Here is a 26,422-nt window from a genome sequence, read left to right as displayed (position 1 = left end):
TACACAAAATGCTTCTCCTTGCCAAGAAGATACATTGACTGAAATGATCAAATAAATATGCAATCATTTATCTTGGTAAATCAATATTGTGTCATTTCAGGTCTCTACAAAATTTCCTCCAAATACTTGACAGCCATATCCATTTACAATCAGAATCTTAAAAGCTAGATGGCAGGTTGAGCCCAGATTCTAATTTCAAATCTCCACTGGCTCACACTTGAGACATTTTCTGTCTTCTATCTCCAGCTGGCCCACTATTATGCCATTTCCTCTGGAACGAAGACTTCCTCACATTCATCTCCACATTCCTCACACTTACACTGGTGGAATTTATAGCTTGCTAACTCAGCCTTGTCCCAAAGAGCAAGCAAAAGGGAATTGGGTTCAAGGCCTGTCTGATAAGCAGGAAATAGCCAAAGCTCCGGTTTTTTACTTCTTTGCTCATTTTTTCCCCTCTTTTACCTTCCTTTTCCATTTGAAAGACTTGCCTTCTGGAGGTCTCTGCTTAACTTTCTCAGCACCCAGTACTTGATCACTGTCTGGTTGAGGCTCAGCAAAAAAGACCTAAATGAGCTTTCGGCAGCAGGCAGCCAGCCTTGGCCCATGCTGCAGAATTTCCTAAAAGTTTGCAGAGGTCCACAGGCCCCAGGAAGGTGGCAGCTGGCCTGGGCGTTCCCTGTGCTTGTTGCTGAGCATCCCCAGGCCCAGCATTGGCATCAAATCTAAGTCTGCATTATTAGTGAACACCACTCACCCCACCCTTATGACTCCCTGGGACCCCTCCCCGCCCAGGTTATGTGCCACCTGGGGCTTTTTTGGTGCCTGTGTTTTTTGGCAGCCAGCCTTGGGCCCACAACACAGATTTTCTTGGTAACTCTTAGGGTTCTATGAACCCTGGGTGTGAGGCGGCTGCCCTCAGTGTGCATCAGGACTCTCGCTAGACGGCCCTGAGCCTGGTATTGATGGCAGCCATCCTCGATTAACAGCGTGGTCTCTCCCACATGCCTTCAGGCCCAGCACAAGAAGCTACCAACCATGAATCACTTTGTAGCTCCTAACAGGTGGCCCCTGGCCAGGCACAGGTAGGGTGTGACTTTGGCCTGCAGCACAGCTCCTCCTCCCAAGAGGTCTTAGAACCAACATACCCAGTGGCCAGCTTCAGACCATAACAGAGCACCCACTGATTAGCTCCAGAAATGAAACACCCAAAGGGTGGTCTCGGCAGGTGCCAGAGTCCTGCTGGGGAGAATCCTGCTATATGGGGTCAGTACCCACACAGTAGTTCCTATGTTGTAGTCATGGCTAATTCTCACAGCCAGTCAGCCTGAGGGTCAACCCCATCCACTGACATGCCAACAGCAATCAAGGCTCAACTATAACAGGAGGGTTCACACAACTCACACAAAGACACTCCCCGAGTACCTGGCTCAGGTGATCAGGGAGACTGTGCCACTAGGCCCCATAGGATACTTACTACACAAGGACACCCTCTTAAGAGTGGGAGACATAGCAAATCTACCTAATACATAGAAACAAACACAGAGAGGCAGCCAAAATGAGGAGACAAAGAAATATGTCCCAAATGAAAGATCAGGACAAAACTCCAGAAAAAGAACTAAATGAAATGGAGGTAAGCAATCTACTAGAGTTTAGAGTTCAAAACACTGGTTATAAGGATGCTCCATGAACTTAGGGGAAGAGTAGAAGAACTCAGTGAGAATTTCAACAAAGAGATAGTAAACATAAAAAAAACCATAGAAACCATAAAAAGGAACTAATCAGAAATGATGATTATAATAACTGAAGACACTATCAGGAATCAACAGCAAATTAGATGAAGCAGAAGACTGAATCAATAATAAAAGACAAGGTAGCAGAAAACACCCAATAGGAACAGTAAAAAGAAAAAAGAATTTAAAAAAAAATGGAGATAGTTTAAGGGACCTCTGGGATAATATCAAGTGTACCAACATTTGCATCATAGGGATACCAAAAGGAAGAAAGAAAGCAAGGGATCGAGAACCTATTTAAATAAATAATGATTGAAAACTTCCCTAACCCGATAAAGGAAATAGACATATAAGTCCAGGAAGCACAGAGTCCCAAACAAGATGAACCCAAAGAGGTCCACGCCAAGACACAACATAATTAAAATGCCAAAATTTAAAGACAAAGAGAATCTTAAAAGCAGCAAGAGAAAAGCAGTTAGTTACCAACAAGGAACTTCTCTAAAAATGTCAGTTGATTTTTCAACAGAAACCTAACAGGCCAGAAGGGATTGGCATGAAATATTCAAAGTGATGAAAAGCAGGAACCTATAACCAACATAACTCTACCTAGCAAAGCTATCATTTAAAATCAAAGGACAGATAAAGAGCTTCCCAGAAAAGAAAAAGCTAAAGGAGTTCATCACTACCAAACCAATATTACAAAAAAATGTTAAAGGGACTTCTTTAAAAAGAAGAAAAGAAATATGAATAATAAAATGGCAAAAACTACATATTTATCGACAATTACATTAAATGTAAATGTACTAAATGTTTCGATCAAAAGACATCGGGTGGCTGAATAGATAAGAAAACAAGACCCATACATATGCTGTCTACATGAGACGCACTTCAGATTGAAAGAAACACACAGACTGAAAGTAAAGAGATTGAAAAAGATATTTCATGCAAATAGAAACAACAAAAAAAAAAGCTGGGGTAGAAACACCTAGATCAGACAAAACAGACTTTGAAACAAATGCTAAAACAAGAGACAAAGAAGAAAATACCAAAATGATAAAGGGATCAGTCCAACATGAGAATATAAATATTGTAAATACTTATGCACCTAAACATATAAAGCAAATACTGATGAACATAAAGAGAGAGATTTACAGTAATACAGTAGTTGTAGAGGACTTTAACACCCCATTGAAGTCCATGGATAGACCATCCAGACAAAAAAAATCAACAAGGAAAAAGTGGATTTAAATGACATATTAGACCAGAGAGATTTAGTTGATATTTTTAGAGCATTTCATGCCAAAGCAGCAGAATAAACATTCTTTTCAAGAGTACATGGAACATTTTCCAGAATAGACCACAGGTTAAGCCACAATACAAATCCCAATAAATTTAAGAAGACGGAAATCATATCAAGCATCTTCGTTGATCACAATGGTATAAAACTAAAAACCAATTACAAAAAGAAAACTGAAAAATATACAAATATGTGGAGGCTAAATAATATGCTACTAAATAACAAATGGTTAACAAGATCAAGAAATAAATCAAAAGATACCTTGAGACAAATGAAAATGAAAACACAATGCCCCCACCACCCCCCCACAAATCTCTGGGACACAGCCAAAACAGTTCTAAGAGAGAAATTCATAGCAATATAAGCCAAACTCAAGAAATAAGAAAAAGTCTCAAACAATCTAACATTATACATAAAGGAAGTGGAAAAAAGAATAACAGACAAAGCCCAAAAGGAAAAGAAAAAAGGAAATAATAGAGATCAGAGCAGAAATAAATGAAATAGTCTAAAAAAAATACAAAAGATCAGTAAAACCAATAGCTAGTTCTTTGAAAAGATAAACAAAATTGATAACCCTTTAACCAGTTTCATCAAGAAAAAAATAAAATAAATCAGAAATGAAAGAGAAGTGAAAAAATGACACGACAGAAATACAGCGAATTATAAGAAAATACTACAAACAATTATATGGCAACAAATTGGACAATTTAGAAGAAATGGATACCTTCCTAGAAATATAAAATCTTCCGAGACTAAGTTAGGAAGAAACAGAAAATCTGAACAGACTGATAACTACTAATGAAATTGAAGCAGGAATTAAAATACTCCTAACAAACAAAAGTCCTGGACTGGATGGCTTTACAAGTGAATTTTATCAAACATTCAAAGAAGAATTAACACTTATCCTTCTCAAATTATTCCAAAAAATTCAAGAGGAGAGAAAGCTCCTAAGCATTTCTTTTTTTACGATGTCACCATTACCCTGATTCCAAAACCAGAAAAAGACATTATAAAAAAAGAAAATTATAGGCCTACATCCCTAATGAACATAGATGAAAAAAAATCTTCAACAAAATATTACAAACCGAATCCAGCAATGCATTAAAAAGATCGTACATCATGTTCAAGTGCGATTTATTCCTGGGATGCAAAGTTGGTTCAATATCCACAAATCAATTAATGTGATATGTTACATAGACAAAACAAAGGATAAAAATCACATATTCACATCAATAGATGCAGAAAAGCATGTGAGAAAATCCAGCATCCATTTATGATAAAAATTCTCAGAAAAATGGGAATAGAGGGAACATACTTCGACATAATAAAGGCTATATATGACAAACCCACAACTAACATCATACTCAACATGGAAAAGCTGAAAGCTTTTTAAGACCAAGAACAAGACAAGGATGTCTACTTTCACCATTTCTATTCAAGTATTGAATGTCCCAGCCATAGCAATCAGACAAGAAAGAGAAATAAAAGGTATCCAAATTGGAAAGGAAGAAATAAAACTTTCACTATTTGTAGATGACATGACACTGTATATAGAGAACTCCCCAAATTTAAAAAAAACAAACTATTAGAACTAATAAATGAATTAAGTGAAGTAATAGGATACAAAATTAAAATTCAGGAATCAGTTGCACTTTTATACACCAAAACTATCAGAAAGAGAAATTAAGAAAACAATCTCACAATCGCATCAAAAAATAAAATACCTAGGAATAAATTTAACCAAGAAGGTAAAAGACCTGTACTCGGAAAATTATAAGGCATTGAAGAAAAAAAATTGAAGATGACACATATAAATGGAAGCATGTACCATGTTCATGGATAGGAAGAATTAACATCATTAAAATGTACATACAACCCAAAGCAATCTATAGATTCAGTGCAATCCTTATCAAAATACCAATGGCATTTTTCACAGAACTAGAACAAATAATCCAAAAATTTATATGGAATCACAAAAGACTCTGAATAGCAATGGCAAGCTTGAAAAAGAAAAAAAAAAAGTTGGAGGTATGAGGCTATCTGATATCAAACTATATTACAAGGCTATAGTAATCAAAATAGAATGCTACTGGCATAAAACAGACACACAGATCAATGGAACAAAACAGACAGTCCAAAAATAAGCCCATGCCTATATGGTCATTTAATCTATGACAAAGGAGGCAAGAATATACAATAGAGTAAAGACAGTCTCTTCAATAAATGGTGTTGAGAAAACTGAAGAGATACATGTAAAAAAATGAAACAGACCACTTATTTACACCATACCCAGGAATAAAATCAAAATGGATTAAAGACTTAAATGTTAAACTCAAATCATAATACTCCTAGAAGAAAGTAAAGGCAGTAAACTCTTTGACATTGTCCTTAGTAATATTTTTTCTGATATATCTCCTTGGTCAAGGAAAACAAAAGAAAAAAATAAACAAATGGAACTACATCAAGCTAGATACTTTTTGCATATCAAAGGAAATCATCAACAAAATGAAAAGACAACCTAACAAATGGGAGAAGATATTTGCCAATGATATATCCAATGAAAGGTTAGGATCCAAAAGTTCTAAAGAACTCATAGAGCTTAACACCAAAAAAACAAATATTCCAATTAAATAATGGGCAGAGGACTTGAACAGACATTTCTTCAAAAGGACACACGGATGTCCAATAGACATATCAAAAGATGCTCAACATCACTAATCATCAGAGAAATGAAAATTAAAACAACAATGAGATATCGCCTCACACCTGTGAGAATGGCTGTCATCAATAAATCACAAACAACAAGTGTCGGTGAGGATGTAGAAGAAAGGAAACCCTCATTCACTATTGGGACTGAATACTGGTCCACTATGGAAAACAGTATGGAGTTTCTTCAAAAAATTAAAAATAGAACTACCTTATGACCCAGCAATTCCACTTCTGGGTAACTATCTAAAAAAGTCTAAAACACTAATTCAGAAAGATATATGCATCCCTATGTTCACTGCTTCATCATTTATAATAACCAAGATATGGAAGCAACTTAAGTGTCCATTAATAGATGACTGAATAAAGAAGCTGTGGTACATGTATACAATGGAATATTACTCCGCCATAAGAAAGAATGAAATCTTACTATTTGTGACAACATGGATGGACCTGGAGATTATTATGCTAAGTGAAATATGTCAGACAGAGAAAGACAAATACCATATGATTTGGCCTGTGGGTCAAATTTCACTTATTTGTGGAATCTAAAAAATAAAATAAACTAACAAATAAAACAAAAATAGACTCGTAGATACAGAGGGCAAACTGCTGGTTGACAGATGAAAGGGCAGTTGCAAGGATTGGGTGGAAAAGGTGAAGGGATTAAGAAGTACAAATTGCAGTTACAAAATAGTCGCAGGTATGTAAAGTACAGCATATGGAATGTAGTCAATAATATTGTAATAACGACGCATGGTGCCAGCTGGGTACTAAACTTATTGGGGGATCACTTCATAAATTATATATATGCCTAACCACTATGTTGTACACCTGAAACTAATATAAAATAATATAGAATGTAACTAAATAATAGAAAAAAAATGTTTAAGGCCTAAATGAAGTTTATGAATCAGTCTTTCCTTGCTTCAATAATACTCCCCAGCAGTCCAGTGGGTATTTTTGAAAGATATGTTGACAAAAGAACATCCAGCCTAAGAAAACATCTTATTTATAAGAGTTTATTTGAACCAAACTGATGACAATTATTGGGAAGCAAAATCTCAACGGACTGAGAAAATGCTCTAGAGAATGGTAGTTTTGTAGCTTATTTTATACATTAGAATCAAAAAAGATTTGTAAAGGGGGTTACCTGCAATTCATTGGTATTAAATTAGGGAGGCAGGAGAAAGCAGAAGGGAAATCTCTGAGATTGGCTAAAAAGCAAAATGGAGAGACATACTTCTTTTACACTGGTGGGTACCAGATAGTTAACATTTACAGCACATAAAGATGGTATGTGGGCAACAAAATAACAATGTGGTCTTGTGTTCTGGTGCCAGTGATTGTGCCTTCCAGGGGTCTAGAAAAGTAGATAACTCTGACATTTCAAAGGTATGCTACCTTATATGCACAAAGACAATAGATAATTATAAAGTTAAAGAATGACATCTGTCCAGGAAGCTACAGGCCTAGGATGTGACTTTTCACTATGACCTTCTGTTTGTTAGAAATTTTTATTTCAGGCTACCTTGCGTGATTACTTTGCTCTTTGAGTTTGTAAAGCCCACCCGGCTGGCCTCCCCTGAGCTTGTCAGGTTTAGTATGTGGCCCCTTTTTCGTCCACAGATGCATTAACTCTTTTAGGCCGCTAGGGTGTCATTAGGTAAATCACTGCCTACAAAATGAGCTGTGAAACTGAGTAAACTTCTACTCCATTGCACTAACGGTAGTGTAGATGCCTTTAAGAGTTTACGTGATTTCTAAGAGTTCCAGAAAGCAACATAAACCAAGAGAGGGTCTCATCAAATCAGTGTCCTCTCAGCCATTTCTGTTTCACAAAAAGTAGACGCTTAACTCATTTGCTCATTCACTCAACAAACATTCTTTGTGTCCCTGCTCAGGGACAAGTAAGAGTTAGGTGATGAGGGTACACCAAGTAAACACAAAATAAGAAAACTCCCTACCTTAAAAGAGTCCCAGACCCTGAGGAGGTATATTCATGCCTCAAGCTCCATTTCTATTCTGGTGACTTAACCTGTCTTTACACTCTTGGAGGGTAGTTAAGTATTGTTCCTGTCTTCTCATTTAATCCTTCATCCCCTTTGGCAGTGAGGTGGAAACGAGACAGACCAGCTGCGAATTCTCCTTCCTCCTAGTATTTGTCATTTCTTAACCTCTAGTCATCTGTTAACTTGCCTGTAAAATTGTAGGTAATATTTAACATCTACTTTGCAGGATTGTTGAGATGATTAAGAATAATGTAGGTAAAGTGCCTGGTATACAGTGATTGTTTGAAAAACAATGGTAGCTATTTTAATAAGAAATGGAATGAGATAAAATAGTTGTCCAATAAGTAGTAGCTATTAAAATGGTAGTTCTTTGTCTTTAATCCCAAATTCATAGGGCTTGATGTATCAAGGTGAGGGTTAATGGATGTGGAGGACTATTTCCCCTGGTTCCTTTCTCATTTTGTATCATCTAAACCCTGTTTGTGCAAACCTTCCTGCTCTGTCCTAAGGAGCTCAGGGTGTGTCTGCTCCTCAGGCTGCCAAGTTCTACCTGCTGAAGCTTCCCGTGCAGCCAGAGGTCAAGCAGTTGGCAAAGTCAAGCCAGCCAGCTGCTGTGAAGTGATACTTCTGAAGGAAATCCTGGATCGTTCCTGTAAGGGAGTTGCACACTGCAGCCTGGATTAACCCAGGCTGTTCATCAGTGTGCCTCAGCTGCTCGTCCACTCTCTACTGGGCAGCTGGGCAAGAAACTCCAAGACCGCCACTCCCCACTGCCCAGAATGGCCAGAGGGAACACTAGGAATTCCTGATCAGTACAGGCTCTCTTTCCCAGAAAAGGGATTAAGCGTGCCCTGACAGAATTTACACTTCCATCATTCTGTCTTGGGGTATGCAGTGGAAGAGAAAAGGGCCCCGAGCAGTCCATTCCCCCACCTCTTTAAAAATCCTTTTAAGCTGCTCCATTCCACCATCAACATTGGATCTGGTCAAACAATGTACTGGCATCAAATATGTCTGTACTCATATAAAATGAGGAATATAGTGCCAACCTCAAAGGGTTGTTAAAAGAAGTAAATGAACGATCACATGTGAAAGCATTTACCAAACTGCCTGGCACATGGTAAATACATAATCCATGCTAGTTTTCCCTTTTTCTTAATGATTTTGTAAGGTAGTATTGTGTAGTATGAGGAAAACAAGCTCATAAGTCTCTACGATAACACTCTCATTGTAGGTGACCAAAACCTGACTCAAACTAGATTAGTAAAATATTTTTTTAAAAAGGATTTATTGGCTCATGGAACCGATAGGCATGGCTAGAATTAGAGGCCCAAATGAAGTTTTCAGGGCTCAGTTTCCCTATCTTTTAGCTGGCTCTGCTTGGCTCTGATTCTTTTTGCTGTTGACTTCATTCTCTCCTGCCACAGAAAGCATCTCTCCATGTGAGAAGGAAGACAGCCATGGGAATCATGATCCATAGGAAGAGGCACACATGCTCTCCCAGTGTCCACAAATTCGATCTCATGGCAGGACTTCAGCCCTTTGTGGGTCATGTGCTCATTCCTTAGACCAGGAATCAACAAACTATCAAACAACAAACTATGACCCAGAGGCCAAATCTTGCCTGCCTTCTGCTTTTGGACAGTACATGAGCTAAGAATGGTTTTGTCATCACTAAATGGTTGGGGGAAAAAAAGGGTAATATTTTGTAACACTTGAAAATTATATGAAATTCAAATTTCAATGCCCATAAATTTAAGTTTTATTTGACACACGGCTGCCATTCATTTACGTATTGTCTATGTCTGTTTTCTGCTACAACAGTAGAATTGAGGAGTGGTGACAGGGACAATGGTATAGCCCACAAAGCCTAAACATTGTTATCTGCTCTTCACAGAAAAATTTTGCTAAACCTACTCTATACCAATCATGGTAAACAAGAAAACAGGATCTGATTGGCCAGATCTGAGTCATGTGCCCACCCTTGTAGCTAGGAGACGGATAAAGTAAGAAGAATAATATTTTATACTTTCTGAGCACTTACAGTGTCAGGTACTGCTGTAAGCACTTCATTTTTATCAGCTTATTTAATCTTTGCAGGAACCTTTATAATCCTCATTTGATAGACAAAGACACTAAGGCACAGAAAAGTTAAGGAATCAATCTATCCAAAGTTACATAGCTAACAAATGGTAGAGCTGAAATTTGAACCAAGCTGTCTGGCTCCCAAGTTCACTCTTTGTCTGCTAGAACTCTTTGTTCTAGCAAAATAATGGGGATGGAAGTGGGTAGGATGGTTTCCCTGGGGAAAGAAGGGTGCTTGGGAAAATAAACAGCAGATATCCATAACAGTACCACATCGATCTGAGTTTGAAAATCTTTTACTTAACTTCTTAGGACCTTAATGTTTTCATGTGATATGAAATAGATAAGATCTGCCCTTTGGAGTAGCAATAATGATATTGGCTAACACTCACTGAGCACTAACTCTGGGCCAATACTAAGCATTTTATTAAGGAAACCAAAGGTTACACGGATTGCCCAGAATCACATGGCGAAGCCGTCTCAGGGCCCTGATCAGAAGCCAGGTCTATCCACACTACCAGCACTGCCTCTCATCTGAGAGCGTAAAGAGAGATAAGCTATCAAATGAATTTAGCAGAGAGCCTGACACATTGTAGGCATTAGATTAAGGTTAGTTTCTTTTCTTCCTCCTTCCTGACTTCCCATTCACATTATGGAAATATATTTGAGCAAGGAATCCATATGTAACCTTGAAGAGTCCTGTTGCTTCTATCTTTTAAGTAAAAAAAAAAAAAAAAAAAAAAAATTTAATCTCCCTTTAATCTGTCTTGCTGTCAAAAAGGCAGAGCAAAAATAGTAAAGGTTCAGAGAAAGGCAGTGAAAATAATTTATGGCATGGCAGAAGAGCATGCCATGGAAAGAGGAATTCCAAACCGTGGGATCATTTCATTTGGAAAGGAAAGCTCCCAGAGGCACAATGTTTACAGTATAATAAGCTGACGACAGGTATAGGAAAGGCTAATCAGGACCTGGCATTTACTTTTCCCCCCAAATACAAGAACCAGACTATTTAACGCATTGTATAATAGCCGTGTCACCTTCCACTTTGGAACACTATCAAAGTGAGCTTTACCCTCCCTTCCTACTGACTATGTGCCAAACCACACCTCCAGTCCCCATTAGTACACAAGACACTGCACTCTACACGTACTACTCAGAATCTGGTGATTCCTAGCTGGAAAGTGCATCGGGGCCATGCAGTCCAGCTTCTTCATTATACATGAAATTGAAGCCCAGTAAGGTGAAATCATTTGTCCTAATCTGCATGGTGAGCTTATGGAACATCTAAATTTAACTTGGCCTTGGGGTTAGAGGAACATGATTGAGGTCATGGCAAGAACCATATGACCTTTCTGAGACTCAGTATCCCCATTTTTAACATAGCTGGAGAATCAAATAACAAAACTGGCCTAATTCTCAGTTCAGTGTATTGTGGCTTAATTCTCAGTTCAGTGCTTTGTCCTCTAAGTCATTCTGCTCCTTAGAATTACCTGATGTAGAAAAAGAGTGCAATGCTTGGTTGTTGAAAAAAAATTGGAAGAAGCAGCACCCCTCGCCCCCCTTTACTTCCCCTCACCAACAATACAGTACAAACTTCAAAAGAAACCAGCCTGAAAATGGTGAACACTAGACTCAGAGGCTTTTCCCGGAGTGGAACCCTGCGGTCAGATACTGGCCAGGGCAATCCTTGAACAACTTGGTTGCCATCCAAGTCTGTTTTCAGTGGGGAATAAAGTTCATGTTTTGGAGGCAGTATCCTTGACTTTTTTATCCTGTTATTCAAATATTTCCTAATAATCTTCGGCATTTATACACTCAAGAGACCTTGAAGGAAAAGGATGCAGGACTTCAGTCTTTTTTCCTTCCTTTTGCTAATGAATAGATGTTTTCTTTCTGAATTCGCTGGCCCTATCACCCTATTTTTTTTTTTTCAAACTTGAATAACCCTACAAATAGAAAAATGTAAGTTGTCAAGTTTTGGTTTGGATTTAATGCTATGAGTGCCTTTTCAACATGAAAAATCTAAGTATAGAGCAACTGAAATTTCAGCAAATACACACATAATACATAAATTTGTTGGAATAAGTGTGGTTGCTTCTGGTGCCACCTGTTGGTCATACTTTAAGATTGAACTATATGCAGTATTACTTGTCATGAAGGATATAAAGTGGAATTTATGCTGTAGCACTCAGAGTTATGTATTTCAGCAGGCTGGCCAAATGCTGAAATATGGTGACTGCCGCTTGAACTTTATTTTTAGTTACAACTATTAAAACTGTAGTACTATTTTGCTATGTGATTTTTGCTTTGGTTTGCTCACCAATTAAATGTGTAGAAAGGAATGTATAATGAGGCATTATCTCTGGGAACTCCGAGATTAATGAACCAACACTCAGATTCAAGCAATATTTGTGTCTTAGGATTCAGAACTGGTGTTGGTGCCCTCTCCAGATCCCTTTTATCAACTAGTGCACCCAGGCAGTCTCCCAGAACTGCTGGGAGAGTTGGCTAATAGAACCCACAATTATCCCCTTCTCTGGAGAATTATCCTTGGCTAAGATGAAGCCACTTGGACCAGGAAGTTGCTACATACACATGGTTTCCACAGCCAGTGGCCAAAAACTGCCTGCCCTGGTGGGTACAAAAGGCCAGCCCTCCTAACCTTAAGGTAAGACTAACTCTGTGGTGCAATTTGTGCTCCAAAGCTCCCCATGGGATCAAGCCAAAGCTAGGTTCCAACCGAAGCCAAAACCTTCTTTAGCCCCCTTTCCCTCTCCTATCTTGTTTCTCATTCTCTTCCTCCTTGAAAACACTGGATAAATCACTTTAACACAACTCATCTCAGACTCTGCTTCTAAGGAACCAGATCTAAGATGAGAACTAGTAAAAAAAAAAATCTATCTTCATACTGAGGAAAACTATGAGAGCAAAACAGCTCTTTGAGTCTGTGAATGTGGTTTTTCCAACATGCTTGGGAAGCAAATGCTAGACAAAGTAACCCTTCTCCATAGACAGCAAAGCCCAGACTGAAGGATGACAGCAGTGACACTGTACTGTGAGACCCAAAGACCTGGGCAATGATATAAAATAGATCTTTGAAATGGCACAATGCCTAAGTTTTCTGAGAAATGCATTTTGTTTCAAAATAGTACATCCATGCTGGCTAATGAAGATCTAGTGCTCCCAGGGGCAATGAAAAATAACCTGAAATCAGAGGGCTTGAGGCTTTACACATTTCTACATCAGCTGGAGAAGCCAAGTCTTTTTGGTTTGTGCCAAAGGTAGAACCTTGGGAAAAGGAAAAAACTCTGCCAGAGGACAATTTTGGAAATCTCAAGAATTGTTGGTTAATTTAATTGAGTTTTGGGTGAAGTTCCAGCTGGTTCCCCGGATGTGGCCGTGCCAAGTAGGAAGATGGGAACTTTGGGTATAGTAAGGCCTGGGTTTGACTTCTCCTCCACTTACCAACTCAGTTTCCTCGTCTACAAAATGGGGATCATAATATTTACCTCTCAAAGTTGTTGGGAAGGGTGCAGTTAGATATAGTGTCAATTCAGCACCTGGTATATACTAGTCAGAGAATAAAGGGTAGCTATTTTTTTGCACTAGAACTATAGCATCTACTGATCGGTATAACCTGTCTCATGAATAAAAGTAATATTTTTGGCTTGTTTATTTATTTGACTTATTTTGAACCCAATGGAAAAAGGGATGCTGTTAATTTAGGGCTCAATCGGAGACCCCCAAAAGCTATTTTTTTAAATTAATCTTCAGATTACTATGCTCTTCATTTGGTAAAAAAACAATGGGATGGTCTCATATAACATAAGGCCTTCCGGTATGGTTGGAAGATTGTACAGTCATTGTACAGAGGCACCCTATTGTGAAAAGTGGGGCTAAAATCTAGCCTTCTCTCTCTCGCCAAGCCATGAATCCCCATAGACAGTATCCACCTAGAGGAGATAATTTTACTAGTTTTCACAGAGAATGGGCTAGAGGCAGCACTGACGTTGCGCATGCCCTTTGTTCAAGGTTAAGGTTCCTCGTGTGGGTAGAGGGGACCATGAGCAAGGACCTCCTGAAGAGAATACCTAAGCATCATGCTCTCCAGACCAAACTTCGCCCACGTACATGCCCCACCCTCACAGACAAAGCCTGACAAAGACATTTTAGGCCATAGTAGGTAGCTGGCAGGAGTTTCCTCAAAATATCACGCCTAGCTCAGATGTTTCTGTATCAGTAAGAGTCAAGGTAGGGTCTGAAAAATTATCGACATCATCACTTGGAGTACTTGACAGAAAATGCAATTTCCTGAGGCATACCGCTGATCCTCTAGATTCTAGAATATTTAGAGCTTAAATTAGAAAATAGCTGTTGAAATGATATTAATCACTTCTTTACAGGTTTACTGACCATGAAGAAGAGTTTCTTGGTCAAGGATTCCCTTCATTCACAAAGTCTACATGGGAGGCAGGGTAAATAGTTGAATGTTCCTTAGAGAGACTCTTCCTCTTGGAAGAAGCCCAAAGGTACAAACAGCCATAGGTTTCCTTTTCCTTGATAACCTCCTTCCACTCCACACTCCATGCCCCTAACACATGGACAAAATTATCTCTCATAGGGATCCTTCTCCCTCTCTTTCTTGTTTCTGGTGTATGGTATATAGAAGAACATATCCTCTAGCAGGAAGAGACATCTAGCTGATAGCTGTCTATCGTTAAAATTCTTGTTTACTTTTTAGAATCACATTTAGTATTTTCTATTGCTCTTCCTAGAGCCCTGAGTTACCCAAGTCTTTCCAAGCAACCTAATTCTGTCCTTGGTGTCAAACCTAACAGTCAGGAATGTCCATATGATGGGTTATTAAGTTAATAATGCCTTCAATATAGCACAGGCCTTACATAATAGCAGTTAACATGTAAGCACATGATTCTCGAAATAAGGTTTGCCAATCAAAGAAGAAAACTGAACCAACGACTTACTGTGAGGTACACATCTAGAGTTGTATAAAGTTCACTTTGCTAAGTTCGTAGGTAATTACTTCCAAGTAAGCATCAGTGAAGAAGAAATCCATTAAGATATATAGTCTAAGACATATTCAACACTTATGCTAGGAACTAGAGCTAGAGATTAATTAAAAGTGGTTTCAGTCTTCAAGAAATTCACAGTGTAGTAGCAGAATGCCTATGGGAACACTCTGTGACAAACAAAAGACAAACAAAAGGGATTATCATTATTAGGGAGAGAGTCTTACACTATAACTTGGATGCTGAGATGAGAACGAATATTTATTGGCCACTGTTAAATATTCACAACAATTCTATTGGCTTGATTGCTGGGTCAGTTATCACGCCTTCAGGTGCAAGAAATAGGAAACCCAACTAAAAGTGGCTTAAACAAGAAAAAGAATGTATGATCTTACTTAACCACAAGTCCAGACATAAGGATTACTTAAGTTGATTAATTCAATAGCTCAATCATATCTGCAAAAACTCAGATTCTTTCCATCTTTCCACTGTTTCATTATGTGTGTGTGTGTGTGAGAGAGAGAGAGAGAGCGAGAGAGAGAGAGAGAGAGAGAGAGAGACAGACAGAGACAGAGAAGTGTGTATTATAATGAATTGGATATGGAGGCTGACTGCATGGTGAATTGGCAAGCTGAAGACCCAGGAGAGATGATGGTGTGATTCCAGTGTGAATGCTACCAGTTTTGAGACCCAGAAAGAGCTAATAGTTCAGTTCAAATCTGAAGGCAGGAAAAAATCAATGTCCTAGCTTAAAGGCAGTAAAGCAGAAGGAATTTTCTCATTTCAGGGAAGGGTCAGCCTTTCTATTCTCTTTAGACCCTCAACTGATTAGATGAGGTCCACTCTCATTAGGGAGGGCAATCTACTTTACTTGGTCAAATGATTTAAATGTTAAACTCATCCAAAAAAATACCCTCACAAAAATACCCAGAATAATGTTTGACCAAATATCTGGGTATCCCAGATATTTGACACATAAAATTAACCATACATTCATTTTCAGCATTTAGTCTACACTCTTTTTTGGTAGCAAGATGGCAGCAACAGTTAAGCTAGAACAGAAGATAAATTATGCCCCAGGAATTTCACATAGCATCACCCTTACTAAGAGGCACAGAAAATTTATCTCTAGCATGAGGAGTGGAGAAATCTGGACGTAAGTACCACAACACAGGCAAGTTTTAACTTAATGCCACAACAAATAGATGAAGGAAAGCTAACAGAATTTTCCAAGCCCTTTGGTAAGGACCTTCATATATTCTCACCAAAACCCTAGGGCAATAAAGAAATTTTGTGATTGCTTTTGCTTTTCCTGTAGATAGTAACTATGATAGGGCTTAATTCTAAGAAGGAAACGAATGCCCTAATTTCCTTGCTGGAACACACTGTCAGTCATTCAACATCGTTTCCCAGGGGCTCATTGTGTTCCTCGTGTTCTAAGTGCCAAGGTTTCAGCCTGATGTAGTTAAGTACTGATCTGTGAAGTCAGAAGGCCTGGGTTCTAGACTTGTTTCATGTCTAGCTAGCAGTGTCAAAGTAAACAGTCAATTAACATTTCCTTTTCCCTTTGTATCCACATTTATCTGCAAATGAGGTGATAAAGTAGACTCCTTGGTCTCCAAGAGTATCTTCCAGTTCTGACATTCTCTGAGCTATGTAACTCCTACAGTTCTGGCCTCATGGGGATGCTATAATTCAGTCTTCATTAGTAGGGATGCCTTGACTCACCCCTCAACGGAGGCTTAGCCAGTCACAGAAGCAGAAATGAGAAAGTCATCTGATACAGCTTTTCCGAAATACAATGTTTGGATAAGGAGGACAGAGTAAAGGGATGGCTGAGGTAGAGGAGGGATTGGCCACTCTGAAGGACAGGCAGGCAAAACAGGTCTAGTCATTCTTAGTGTATGAGTAGTATTATTCACTCGCACGTGTGGCAGTATTATTGAAAAAGAGAAAAGGCCTGGTTATACAGGGTAATCTATGACCTAGCTCCCTGTATATGAAGTCTGAAGCCTCAGGTTCGATTGCTGGTTTCCACAGCAATTCTGGTTTTCTGGGCAAGGAGGTGGAAAGAAGGCAGCGTGATGTAGTAGAAAGAGTCTTGGAGGCAGGGTAAAGGATATCTAGTTACCCCAAGATACCCCGTCTTGGATAAATCATATCCACCCTCTGGGTCTCAGCTTCTTTACCTGTTAAGTGGGGTTCAACAGCAGATGCTTTGGAAGATTCCTTCTCAGTCTCTGGTAGTCTAAAAGATGTTACTAGCTTCTACCATTTCTTTGCACATACCTGAAAACTGTTTTCCTAAAATATGTCCTTTCTTCTCATTTTAGAATAAAAATGAAACCCCAGGTATAGATTCTCAAAGCAAAAAGGGATAATGAAGAAAAACTAAGGTAGCAAGGCCTCAAATTCAGCCAAATTCTTGAAACTGGAAAACTGAGGGCTACGGAAGGAAAATCAGATAAAAATGCAGGCATCTGGAAATTCCCAGGATGTGATAAATGAGTCATCCTTAATATTTGCCATGTTTTTGGAAGCAATTTAGTTACCTTAGCAGCACATACTATAAGGACTCAATATATCCGTATTTGTTAATTAACTTTATTCTGATGACTAAGCAAAGAGCTAGCTGATTATCAAAGGTTCCTTGCAGTTTTAACATGCTATGATACATTTTGCACCCAGAGGACTCTCGTGGAGGCAACAAAGTGGCTACAGTAGGATGCATAATGGTCAGAAGCACAGGCCGTGGAGGCAGGAGGACCTGTGCTGGAATATTAACTCTGCCATTTACTGTGGGACCTCAGGCAAGTTTCTTTACTTCTCATGGACTGTTTCCTCAACTGTAAAATGGGGAGAACAACAGTAGGCACTACACAGGTTTGTTCATTTAGCAAATATTTACTGAGTACCTGCTGGGCATTAGGGATATGCTGGTAAATAAGACAGTTAAGACCCTGTCCTCGTGGAAATTCTTCTTAGTTAGGAGAGATGACATTAACAAACAAGCAATTAAATTACCAGGACAGTGTCAGACATGGGAAAATGTCATGAAGAAAATAAAACAGGGCTAAGTAGTGAGTGACTGTAGGGAGGCTAAGACGTGAATGTTCAGAGAAAACCTCTCAGAAGAAATTACATTTGTCAGGAAGAGCAGCCATGGGAAGGGGATGTTTTATTTAAAGGAGACAGCAAAGGCCCTACCGCGGGAACCAGCTGGACACATTTTAGGAAAAGGGGAAAGGTCACTGTAGCTGGAGTGTGGTGAGCAAGGCAGAAAATGTGACAAAGGTGAGGGGAGATGGGGTCAGATCTTACGGGACTTCATAGGCCTGAAAAATTTTATTCCAACAACCACGGGAAACCACTAACAGGTTTTCAATAAAGAATTTATAATAAGGATTAGATCTTACAAAACTGTGGAAGCCAGCAGAGCACTCTAGGCAAAACCTTGCCTTTGGTCCTGGTATTGGGCCCGAAGTCACTATAGATTAGCCAAGATTGCAACCAAGGAGGAAAACTGAGAACAAAGTTTGGGAAGTCAAGGGCAAATTGGAACCCATGTCTGTCCCTAATCACCTCTACTCTTGATGATGCAAGTAACCTACAGAAGCTCGAGATCTTAGCCATGGAGCCACTAGCACACCTAGCCCATGACTCAGAGAACCTGAAGGAGACAGCTCCCGGAGCTTTCTCAGATCAAATGAACCAGTAGATTAGAGACAATGTGTGTGAGATGCCACTGTGCCTGGCATCCAACACTGACTTTCAAAGCATAAAATGCTACTTCGCTTCCACTTCCCCAGTCTTGTACCAATCCCAATTTCTCTTGTGGCCAATCCCAATCTGGAATCATGTGGAGAAGGGACTTCTGGGAAATATAGTTACACTTAAGAACTGTTACTTGCTCTTTTGTGGCCTCTGATTCCTCCACTTTGAGCAAGATTAGTGTTCCCTTTTGCTTTACTCAGTACACACATTTTTGTTTTATAACTAGTTTGGAAGCAAGGGAAGATGTACCCAGACTATCTCTAAACTTATGGGATGTGGCGTGGCTTCTCCCTATGCTTGTTGTTCCACAGTAAATTCCCAATCCTTATGAGGTTTTGGCCCATTGAATTTTCCCCTCAAAAACTAAACAGGATAATAATGAACCACTTTCTTGCATTTTCTATCAAGACAGGTCTTTGTGAGTTCTAAATGTTCTGTCCAGATTCAATGAAGCTGGTTTCTTCATGAGTGGTTGGAATAAGACTTTTCTTGGAAGCTACTGAATATGGATTAGTTGGATTGTTTCACAGAAAATGAAAAGCAGGCTGTGGGGTGACTACTTCAGCACTTAATTGGGTTAGCAAAAAACTGCAAATTGAGAGGTTTTCCTCAGGAGCCAAAGGCTGTTTACGGGCCCCCACCCCCTAGGTGGTGGTTTTTAACCTAAAGGATAGTCTTCAAATGCAGCCTTTAATTTAGGGATCATTACAAGAATCTATTAGAGCAGAAAATGTCAGGTTGAAAAATTAATACATCACAGGAGTTAATTAGAACTCAGCCTCTCATTAGATGCAAATGGGGAGCCCTCCAACTGCCCACCAACCCCCTGAAGTCATGTTTGTTACAGCTCCTTAGAGAGCTGCCCATCTTTACTACTCAGAGAGTGGATGCTGGAAGTGCCTAGGCACTCATGCCAGAGCCACTAGGGGCCCATGGCCTGCCTTCTAGGTTCATGGAAGGCCTTATTCTCATGCTCCTATACTCTGCTCCTCTCCTAAGTGCCCTGCATGTCACAGGGTGAAGAGCCCTCTGCCTGGAAGTGTTTTCTGCAACAAAGACAAACATGCCATGCCTGTCACCAGAAGCAGACTGGCGACTATGTAAACCACTCTGTGAGAGGGAGGCTGAGGGGCTCCAGGCCATTCAGACTTAGCTCTAAGTTGTGGTCTTTGTTTTCTTTCCACATTCACACTGAAATGTGATTCCCCTGGCTTTCTTTTTTGGAAAATAACTGAGATGAGTTCTATGAAGGGAAAGAAAAGCTGTTGACAGGAAAAGCTTCTGAAGGGGAAGGGGTTTCTTCAAGTGTTCTCAAAGGAGACAGTTGCTTCAAGCAAGCTGAGGCAGGGATGCCAGGTATAAGAGGCCCAGTTCACAAAAGAGTCATCTTTAACTACGGAGTAAGCTGAGTGTCAAGTGTGTCCTCTGTGAGAGCAGTACCATGCACTGCACGCAGACTTTTGGGCCAGCCAGACATGAATCTGAGTCCTCTGTCACTTACTTTTTGATTTTGGGCAAACTGCTTAACCTCTCAGAAAATCGGTTTCTCAAGCTGTTGTGGGAAATAAACACAAAATATGCGTATGAAGCATGTCACACAGTACCTGGCACAGGTCATCGATCCTCTTAGCAGCCCTCTGAACTTAGCTACCTTTGCTTTCAATTTACCCACAATTATCTCTCTGTGCACTTACCACATTGAGTTACAGTTATTTATTCTTTGCCTCCTCCTGTTCCTAGAGGGTGGGGGTCATCTTTTCATTTGATTCATGAATCTAATCATTTATCCATTTCTGCATTACTCAGCACAGGTACACAGAAAGTTCAATCCTATTGCTGAGTATGTAGATTTCTAGCTGGGAACTTTTTGGGGGAAGCAACTCTGTTCCCCATCTTTGAAAGGCCTCCTTTGGGCCCTAGTTTGACTGATCTTTCATTTTTTAACTATTACTTTGGTTCTAGCCTCAGTTTCTTCATCTCTTTAAGGGGCTAATGGAGTCTCCTTCCCTAGGAGATGATGATGATGCAACTTCTATGTGCCCAACACTGTTTTAAGCCAAATACCAAAAACGGTGATTCCAGTATTTCCCTCAGCCAAGTCTACCTGCCAATATAAGAAAACTAAAAGTACAAAACAGAATATGAGCACCACACTAGACATCCTTCCAACTTATATCCAGCCTCTGCCATATGCCAGACTTAGCTGAAATGGAAGGATACAAACTTGCACAGAAACGCCGTCCCTGTCACCAAGCACCAGGAAACCAGTGGCAAGTGTTGGACAAAACAATCTCAGAAAGACAGTATAAAGCTCTTTACCCAAGTCCCCAGACCTGGTCTATGGGAGATGTCTGTCATCTGGAAAGACAGATGCTGGAAAGCAGGAGGCTGTCCCACAATAACCAAGATATTCAGCAGTTACTTCGTGCCAGACACTGTGCTAAATGATTTACAGGCATTATCTCATTCGATTCTTAGAACAATGTCTGAAGTAGACGTTAGAACAATTGTGTGAAGTAGACGTGAACCTCATTTTACAGATGGCCAGTTCGAGGCTCAGAGACGTGCAGTATCTTGACCACAGTAAAGCAACAAGTAAGCGGTGTAGGAATCCACCTGCTGAGGGTTCCACTGGTAAATCCGAGAGGGTGAACTAACTCAAAGCTCCGTCCCAGGGGTGTGGGTGGGGGTGGAGAGGGTTGGGAATGAGAGAGGGGAAAGTTGGATAGAAACGTGGGTCTCATGTTCCCCAGATCCCCGACGCAGAAGCAGAAGCACAATAAGTTAGTAAGCAGGCTGCAGGGGAGGGATGCCTAGGAGGCTGGGGGAAGGGAGCCCCGGTGGTTGTGCGCCTTCTTGGCACCCCCCAATGCCCCTGCTCTTGCACAGGTCATGCCTCTCCCCTCGTGCCTTCTCACCCTCCCAACCTTATTTAGAAACCGTGTCCCCGAGACAGGAAGGGCGGCGGGCCGAGAAGCACGGAGCGTCCCGGTCTCATTTCCTTTCGAATCCCCCTGTGGAATTTCATTTCATACGGTGAGGAAATCGGAGCGCGAGACCGTCGGCTGGTCGGCTGCTCGGGGGCGCCTCCCCCACTCGTGGCTGCAGACAGGCAGCTCCCAGGCGCAGGTCCGCCCAGCCTGGGGGCGGGGAGAGGGGCCCCGGCTCCAACCCAAGCAAGAGTGAAAATAGCGGCGAGCTCGCGCTGTACCAGGCACCGTGCTAAGCGTTTTACGCATTATCTCTAATCCTCCCAAGTCTCTTTACGGATGAGGAAACCGATGCCCAGAGGTTGAGCAATTCGCTCAAAGTCACACAGCTGAGATTTAAAGCCACAATCTCTTTAAATTCCGTGTTCTTTGTGTACGTTTATCTTCCTGAGGGGGAGATGGCCACGGGCCGAGATGACAGCTGGAAGAAGAAAAGGAAAGAGAGCCCACCAATCTGGGAGCACTTCTCACCTGAGAGAGGAGGGGGCAGGCTCGCGGGGCCGGAGCGACTCAGATCTAAACCCGCCTGGCCCCTGAATGCCGCGAACCCGGTGGGAGGAAAGTGAGAGCCGAGAAGCGGGGCGGGGCGCTCAGGGGAGGAAGGGAGGGACTGCGGAGGGCAGCCGGTGGGCGGGGCCTGGCCCCGCCTGCAGCAGAGCGGCCCCGCCCCTCGCTGCCCACGGCGCCTGGCCATTGGAGAGGCGCGCTGCCCGTCCCGCCCCGCCACCGCCCAGCGAACCTCTAGCACCGCAGAGGGCTTGGGCAGTGAGAGCTGCGGGGCGCTGGGTGCTGGCGGGCTTCGGGGAGCCGTGGGGTGGACGCGGCGGGCGCTAGGTTGGGGGCTTGCCGCCTGCAGCCATGACCTTCGCAGTCTGTCTCTCCGCCGTGGCCCCAGGAGTCTAATATCCCACACAGTTGCGCGCAGCTGCAGGAGAGCCGGCCGCTGCCCCCTCATCGCCCTTGGCGCGGTATCACACTCCCTGCCCCGGAGCTGGGAGCACCGCGGGCAACAGACGCCCCCGTGCAAACTGGGGGTGTCTGCTGGAGTAGCCCCCGCCGCCGCCGCCGCCGCCGCCGCTACTGCCCCCGGCTCTGGCCATGGTCTGGCGGGGCGCAGGACCGAGCGTCTTGGGGGGGCCGGGGGGCGTCGGTCTCAGTCTGCGGCTGCTGCTGCTGTTGCTGCTGCTGCTCTTGGGGCCAGCTTGGGGTTTCGGGGACGAGGAGGAGCGGCGCTGCGACCCCATCCGCATCTCCATGTGCCAGAACCTGGGCTACAACGTGACCAAGATGCCCAATCTGGTGGGGCACGAGCTGCAGACGGACGCCGAGCTGCAGCTGACAACTTTCACGCCGCTTATCCAGTACGGCTGCTCCAGCCAGCTGCAGGTGGGCGACCCCACCCCCACCCCTGACGGGACCCTTTGGGCAGGGACGCACCACACCAAATCGGTGGAGCCCTTGCCAAATCGAGGCCCCTGCCCTCTTCCTAGGTTGAAGGGCATAGGTATCCTGAAAAAGTGATTTCTATCCCCACCCCCACCTTTCTGTCCCTTCTCAGGGACTGGAAGCCAAAACATTGTGTAAGTCATCTGGCCTGCTAAAGAACCCCTCTTACACCCCGCCCTTCCGTTTTTCTCCCCTGCCCACCCGTGTCTGGCCAAGCCCCTAACCCCAGTGGAGCTGAGGGTTATCTTTGCCAAGGATTCTGGCCGCCACAGCTCAGTGGGCGAGTCCCCGGCAGGGCAGCCAGCTGCAGCTAAGACTTGGAAGGAGAGATAAGGAACTGGGAACTTCTCCTCCCTCACCGACCTGATTTCTCCCCCATATTGAGTGGTTTATTAAATGAAACACCACTGCCCGGTTTTCTGCGGAATGGCCCACCTCATGTCGTCTCGCATGATTTTAGAGGTCATGCAGAAAGGAATGGTTGGCTTGGCTTGAGTTCGTTGTTATCTTCAGGGTTGAGGGCAGGTTTAATACTTGGAAGGGGAGAAAACACAACTTGAGAAAAAGGTGATGGTATGGTTAAGCCCCAAAAAGCTAGTTTGTATACTGGAAGATTTTTTTTTTTTTCTGCAGTCATTAAAATTTTTAAACTTACATAATTATACAGAAAAATGTTTACCTTACAATAGTAAGTGAAGAAAGAATTTGCATATACAGGGTGATTACAGTCTTACAAACACAACAACCAATTCATTGGAAAAGAAAAAGAACAGAAAAGAAATTTTAAAACACTGGTTGTATTTTGTTTGGTGAGACTATGCATGATTTTTAGAAATTTAGGAAAGAGAGAAGTTGGGAAAAAATTGGGAATAGTCCTCCAGGCTAAAAGCTTTAGAAATCCATTGCTCTGGTTCTAACTTCTGAGAGATAAGAAACAAGCAGGCAGCTTACTTACTAAGTGCATATTTTTATATAGGTGATTTAAAAAGTTGGATTGTGTTTTCAGAAAGATGATTGGGATTGGACCCATTGCTGGTGAAATGTCCCTTTGTAAGTTTCAGAACTTTAGAATTATGTTATAAAAGCTTAAGAAATGATCCTCTAACTCTCAGTTTGGAAACAGCACATATCCTGACATCAGTGGGAATTTCGTTGGAGAATCAGCTTTTGCAGGGATATATATTTTTAATTACATGTATCCTGGGGAAGCAGCCAAGCTGTTTTGAAGGACAGGACTGGATCTCTTTACATGCTGGAAAATAGTTACTTGTAACTCTAGACTTCATAGACAACATCTGTAAGGAGCCAAGCAGACTGTTTATCAATGCTGGAGGAATTGAGGACAGCAACTGGACTCTCCCCTGCCGGTATTGCAGTTTCAGGGACTTAACATTTATATTTTCCTATTGTGCTTCATTATTATTCATTATGGAAACATGGCCAAACAAAGCCCCTGGTGACCAGAGACCTCAGCCTGCATCCCATCCTCGTGTCTAACAGTGTCTTATTACGACATTTTCTGTTTTATTGTGAGACTGATTAAAAACTAATTTTAGGAGATATAGTAGAGAAAAGAGAGAATATTAACAGGAGAAAAGCTGGATATACATATTTTTTAACACTTATTTTTATGGTGATAAAGAAATGGGGATAAAAATAAATCACCCCATCACCGAAATGACTGAGTCATTTGATTAGCCTGTTCTGCTCTTTCAAATAGGGAGGGAGACTCAAAGTCAATTTTTTAAGGTTTATCTCCTTTAAGTATTGTGCAAAAGGGATTATATTCTTCGGATCCTTTTTATAAATTTTTATGTTCTCTCGGAAAGAATTACTAGAACCAAAAGAAGAAAAGTGTGTAAGTGATGGATTATTAGGCACCCTCGTTTGAGGTCAACATAAAAGGCCAGACTCCCTATAGCAGGGGTCCCCAACTCCCAGGCTGGTCCATGGTCTGTTAAGAACCGGGCTACACAGCAGGAGGTGAGCAGCAGTAGAGCAAAGAAAGCTTCATCTGTATTTGCAGCCGCTCCTCAGCACTAGCATCACCGCCTCGGCTCCACCTCAGATCATCAGGCATTAGATTCTCATAGGAGCACCTGTCCCTGGTGCCAAAATGTTTGAGGACCACTGCCTTATAGGCTGATTTAAAAGTAGATATATGTACTTTGGCTGGAAGCATTTAACTCAGCTTTGTGCAAGCATTTGGTCACACTTCCAAGTCACTGTTTTCTTTGTTCATTTCATTACTTTTCCAGTTCTTCCTTTGTTCTGTGTATGTGCCAATGTGCACAGAGAAGATCAACATCCCCATAGGCCCATGCGGTGGCATGTGTCTTTCAGTAAAGAGACGCTGTGAACCTGTCTTGAAGGAATTTGGATTTGCCTGGCCGGAGAGCCTGAACTGCAGCAAATTTCCACCACAGAATGACCACAACCACATGTGCATGGAAGGGCCAGGTGACGAGGAGGTGCCGTTACCTCACAAAACCCCCATCCAACCTGGGGAAGAGTGCCATTCTGTGGGAACCAATTCCGATCAGTACATCTGGGTGAAAAGGAGCCTGAACTGCGTTCTCAAGTGTGGCTACGATGCTGGCTTATATAGCCGCTCGGCCAAGGAGTTCACCGATATCTGGATGGCCGTGTGGGCCAGCCTATGCTTCATCTCCACTGCCTTCACAGTGCTGACCTTCCTGATTGATTCTTCTAGGTTTTCCTACCCTGAGCGCCCCATCATATTTCTCAGTATGTGCTATAATATTTATAGCATTGCTTATATTGTGAGGCTGACTGTAGGCCGGGAAAGGATATCCTGCGATTTTGAAGAGGCAGCAGAACCTGTTCTCATCCAAGAAGGACTTAAGAACACAGGATGTGCAATCATTTTCTTGTTGATGTACTTTTTTGGAATGGCCAGTTCCATCTGGTGGGTTATTCTGACACTCACTTGGTTTTTGGCAGCAGGACTCAAATGGGGTCATGAAGCCATTGAAATGCACAGCTCTTATTTCCACATTGCAGCCTGGGCCATCCCTGCAGTGAAAACCATTGTCATCTTGATTATGAGACTAGTAGATGCAGATGAACTCACTGGACTGTGCTATGTCGGGAACCAAAACCTTGATGCCCTCACGGGCTTTGTGGTGGCTCCTCTCTTCACTTACTTGGTGATCGGAACTTTGTTTATTGCTGCAGGTTTGGTGGCCTTGTTCAAAATTCGTTCAAATCTTCAAAAGGACGGGACAAAGACAGACAAGTTGGAAAGACTGATGGTCAAAATTGGAGTCTTCTCTGTCCTGTACACGGTTCCTGCAACCTGTGTGATTGCTTGTTATTTCTATGAAATCTCCAA

The 26,422-nt window shown here is 41.8% G+C and overlaps 2 protein-coding genes across 2 annotated transcripts in view; one reads left to right on the top strand and one right to left on the bottom strand.

Annotated features, from left to right (window-relative positions):
* Nucleotides 1–7,831, bottom strand: part of TMEM135 (transmembrane protein 135) — a 239,027-nt gene extending 231,196 nt beyond the window's left edge. Inside the window, exon 1 of the mRNA XM_025042936.1 lies at nt 7,701–7,831. The gene's annotated coding sequence lies outside the window, so the exon portion shown is untranslated. The remainder of the gene's footprint in view (nt 1–7,700) is intronic.
* Nucleotides 7,832–22,383: 14,552 nt separating this feature from the next.
* FZD4 (frizzled class receptor 4) overlaps nt 22,384–26,422 on the top strand; it is a 4,443-nt gene continuing 404 nt past the window's right edge. Inside the window, 3 exon segments of the mRNA XM_006926697.3 lie at nt 22,384–23,007; nt 25,326–26,418; nt 26,421–26,422. The exon segment at nt 26,421–26,422 is cut by the window's right edge and continues 404 nt beyond it. Of these exon segments, the coding sequence (XP_006926759.1) occupies nt 22,720–23,007; nt 25,326–26,418; nt 26,421–26,422 (1,383 nt within the window). The 5' untranslated portion in view covers nt 22,384–22,719.

The sequence above is a fragment of the Pteropus alecto genome, unplaced genomic scaffold, assembly GCF_000325575.1.
Source record: "Pteropus alecto unplaced genomic scaffold, ASM32557v1 scaffold7, whole genome shotgun sequence".
Lineage (NCBI taxonomy): Eukaryota > Metazoa > Chordata > Mammalia > Chiroptera > Pteropodidae > Pteropus > Pteropus alecto.
Note: the sequence above shows the minus strand (reverse complement) of the source record. Positions and strands in the feature narration are given on the sequence as shown.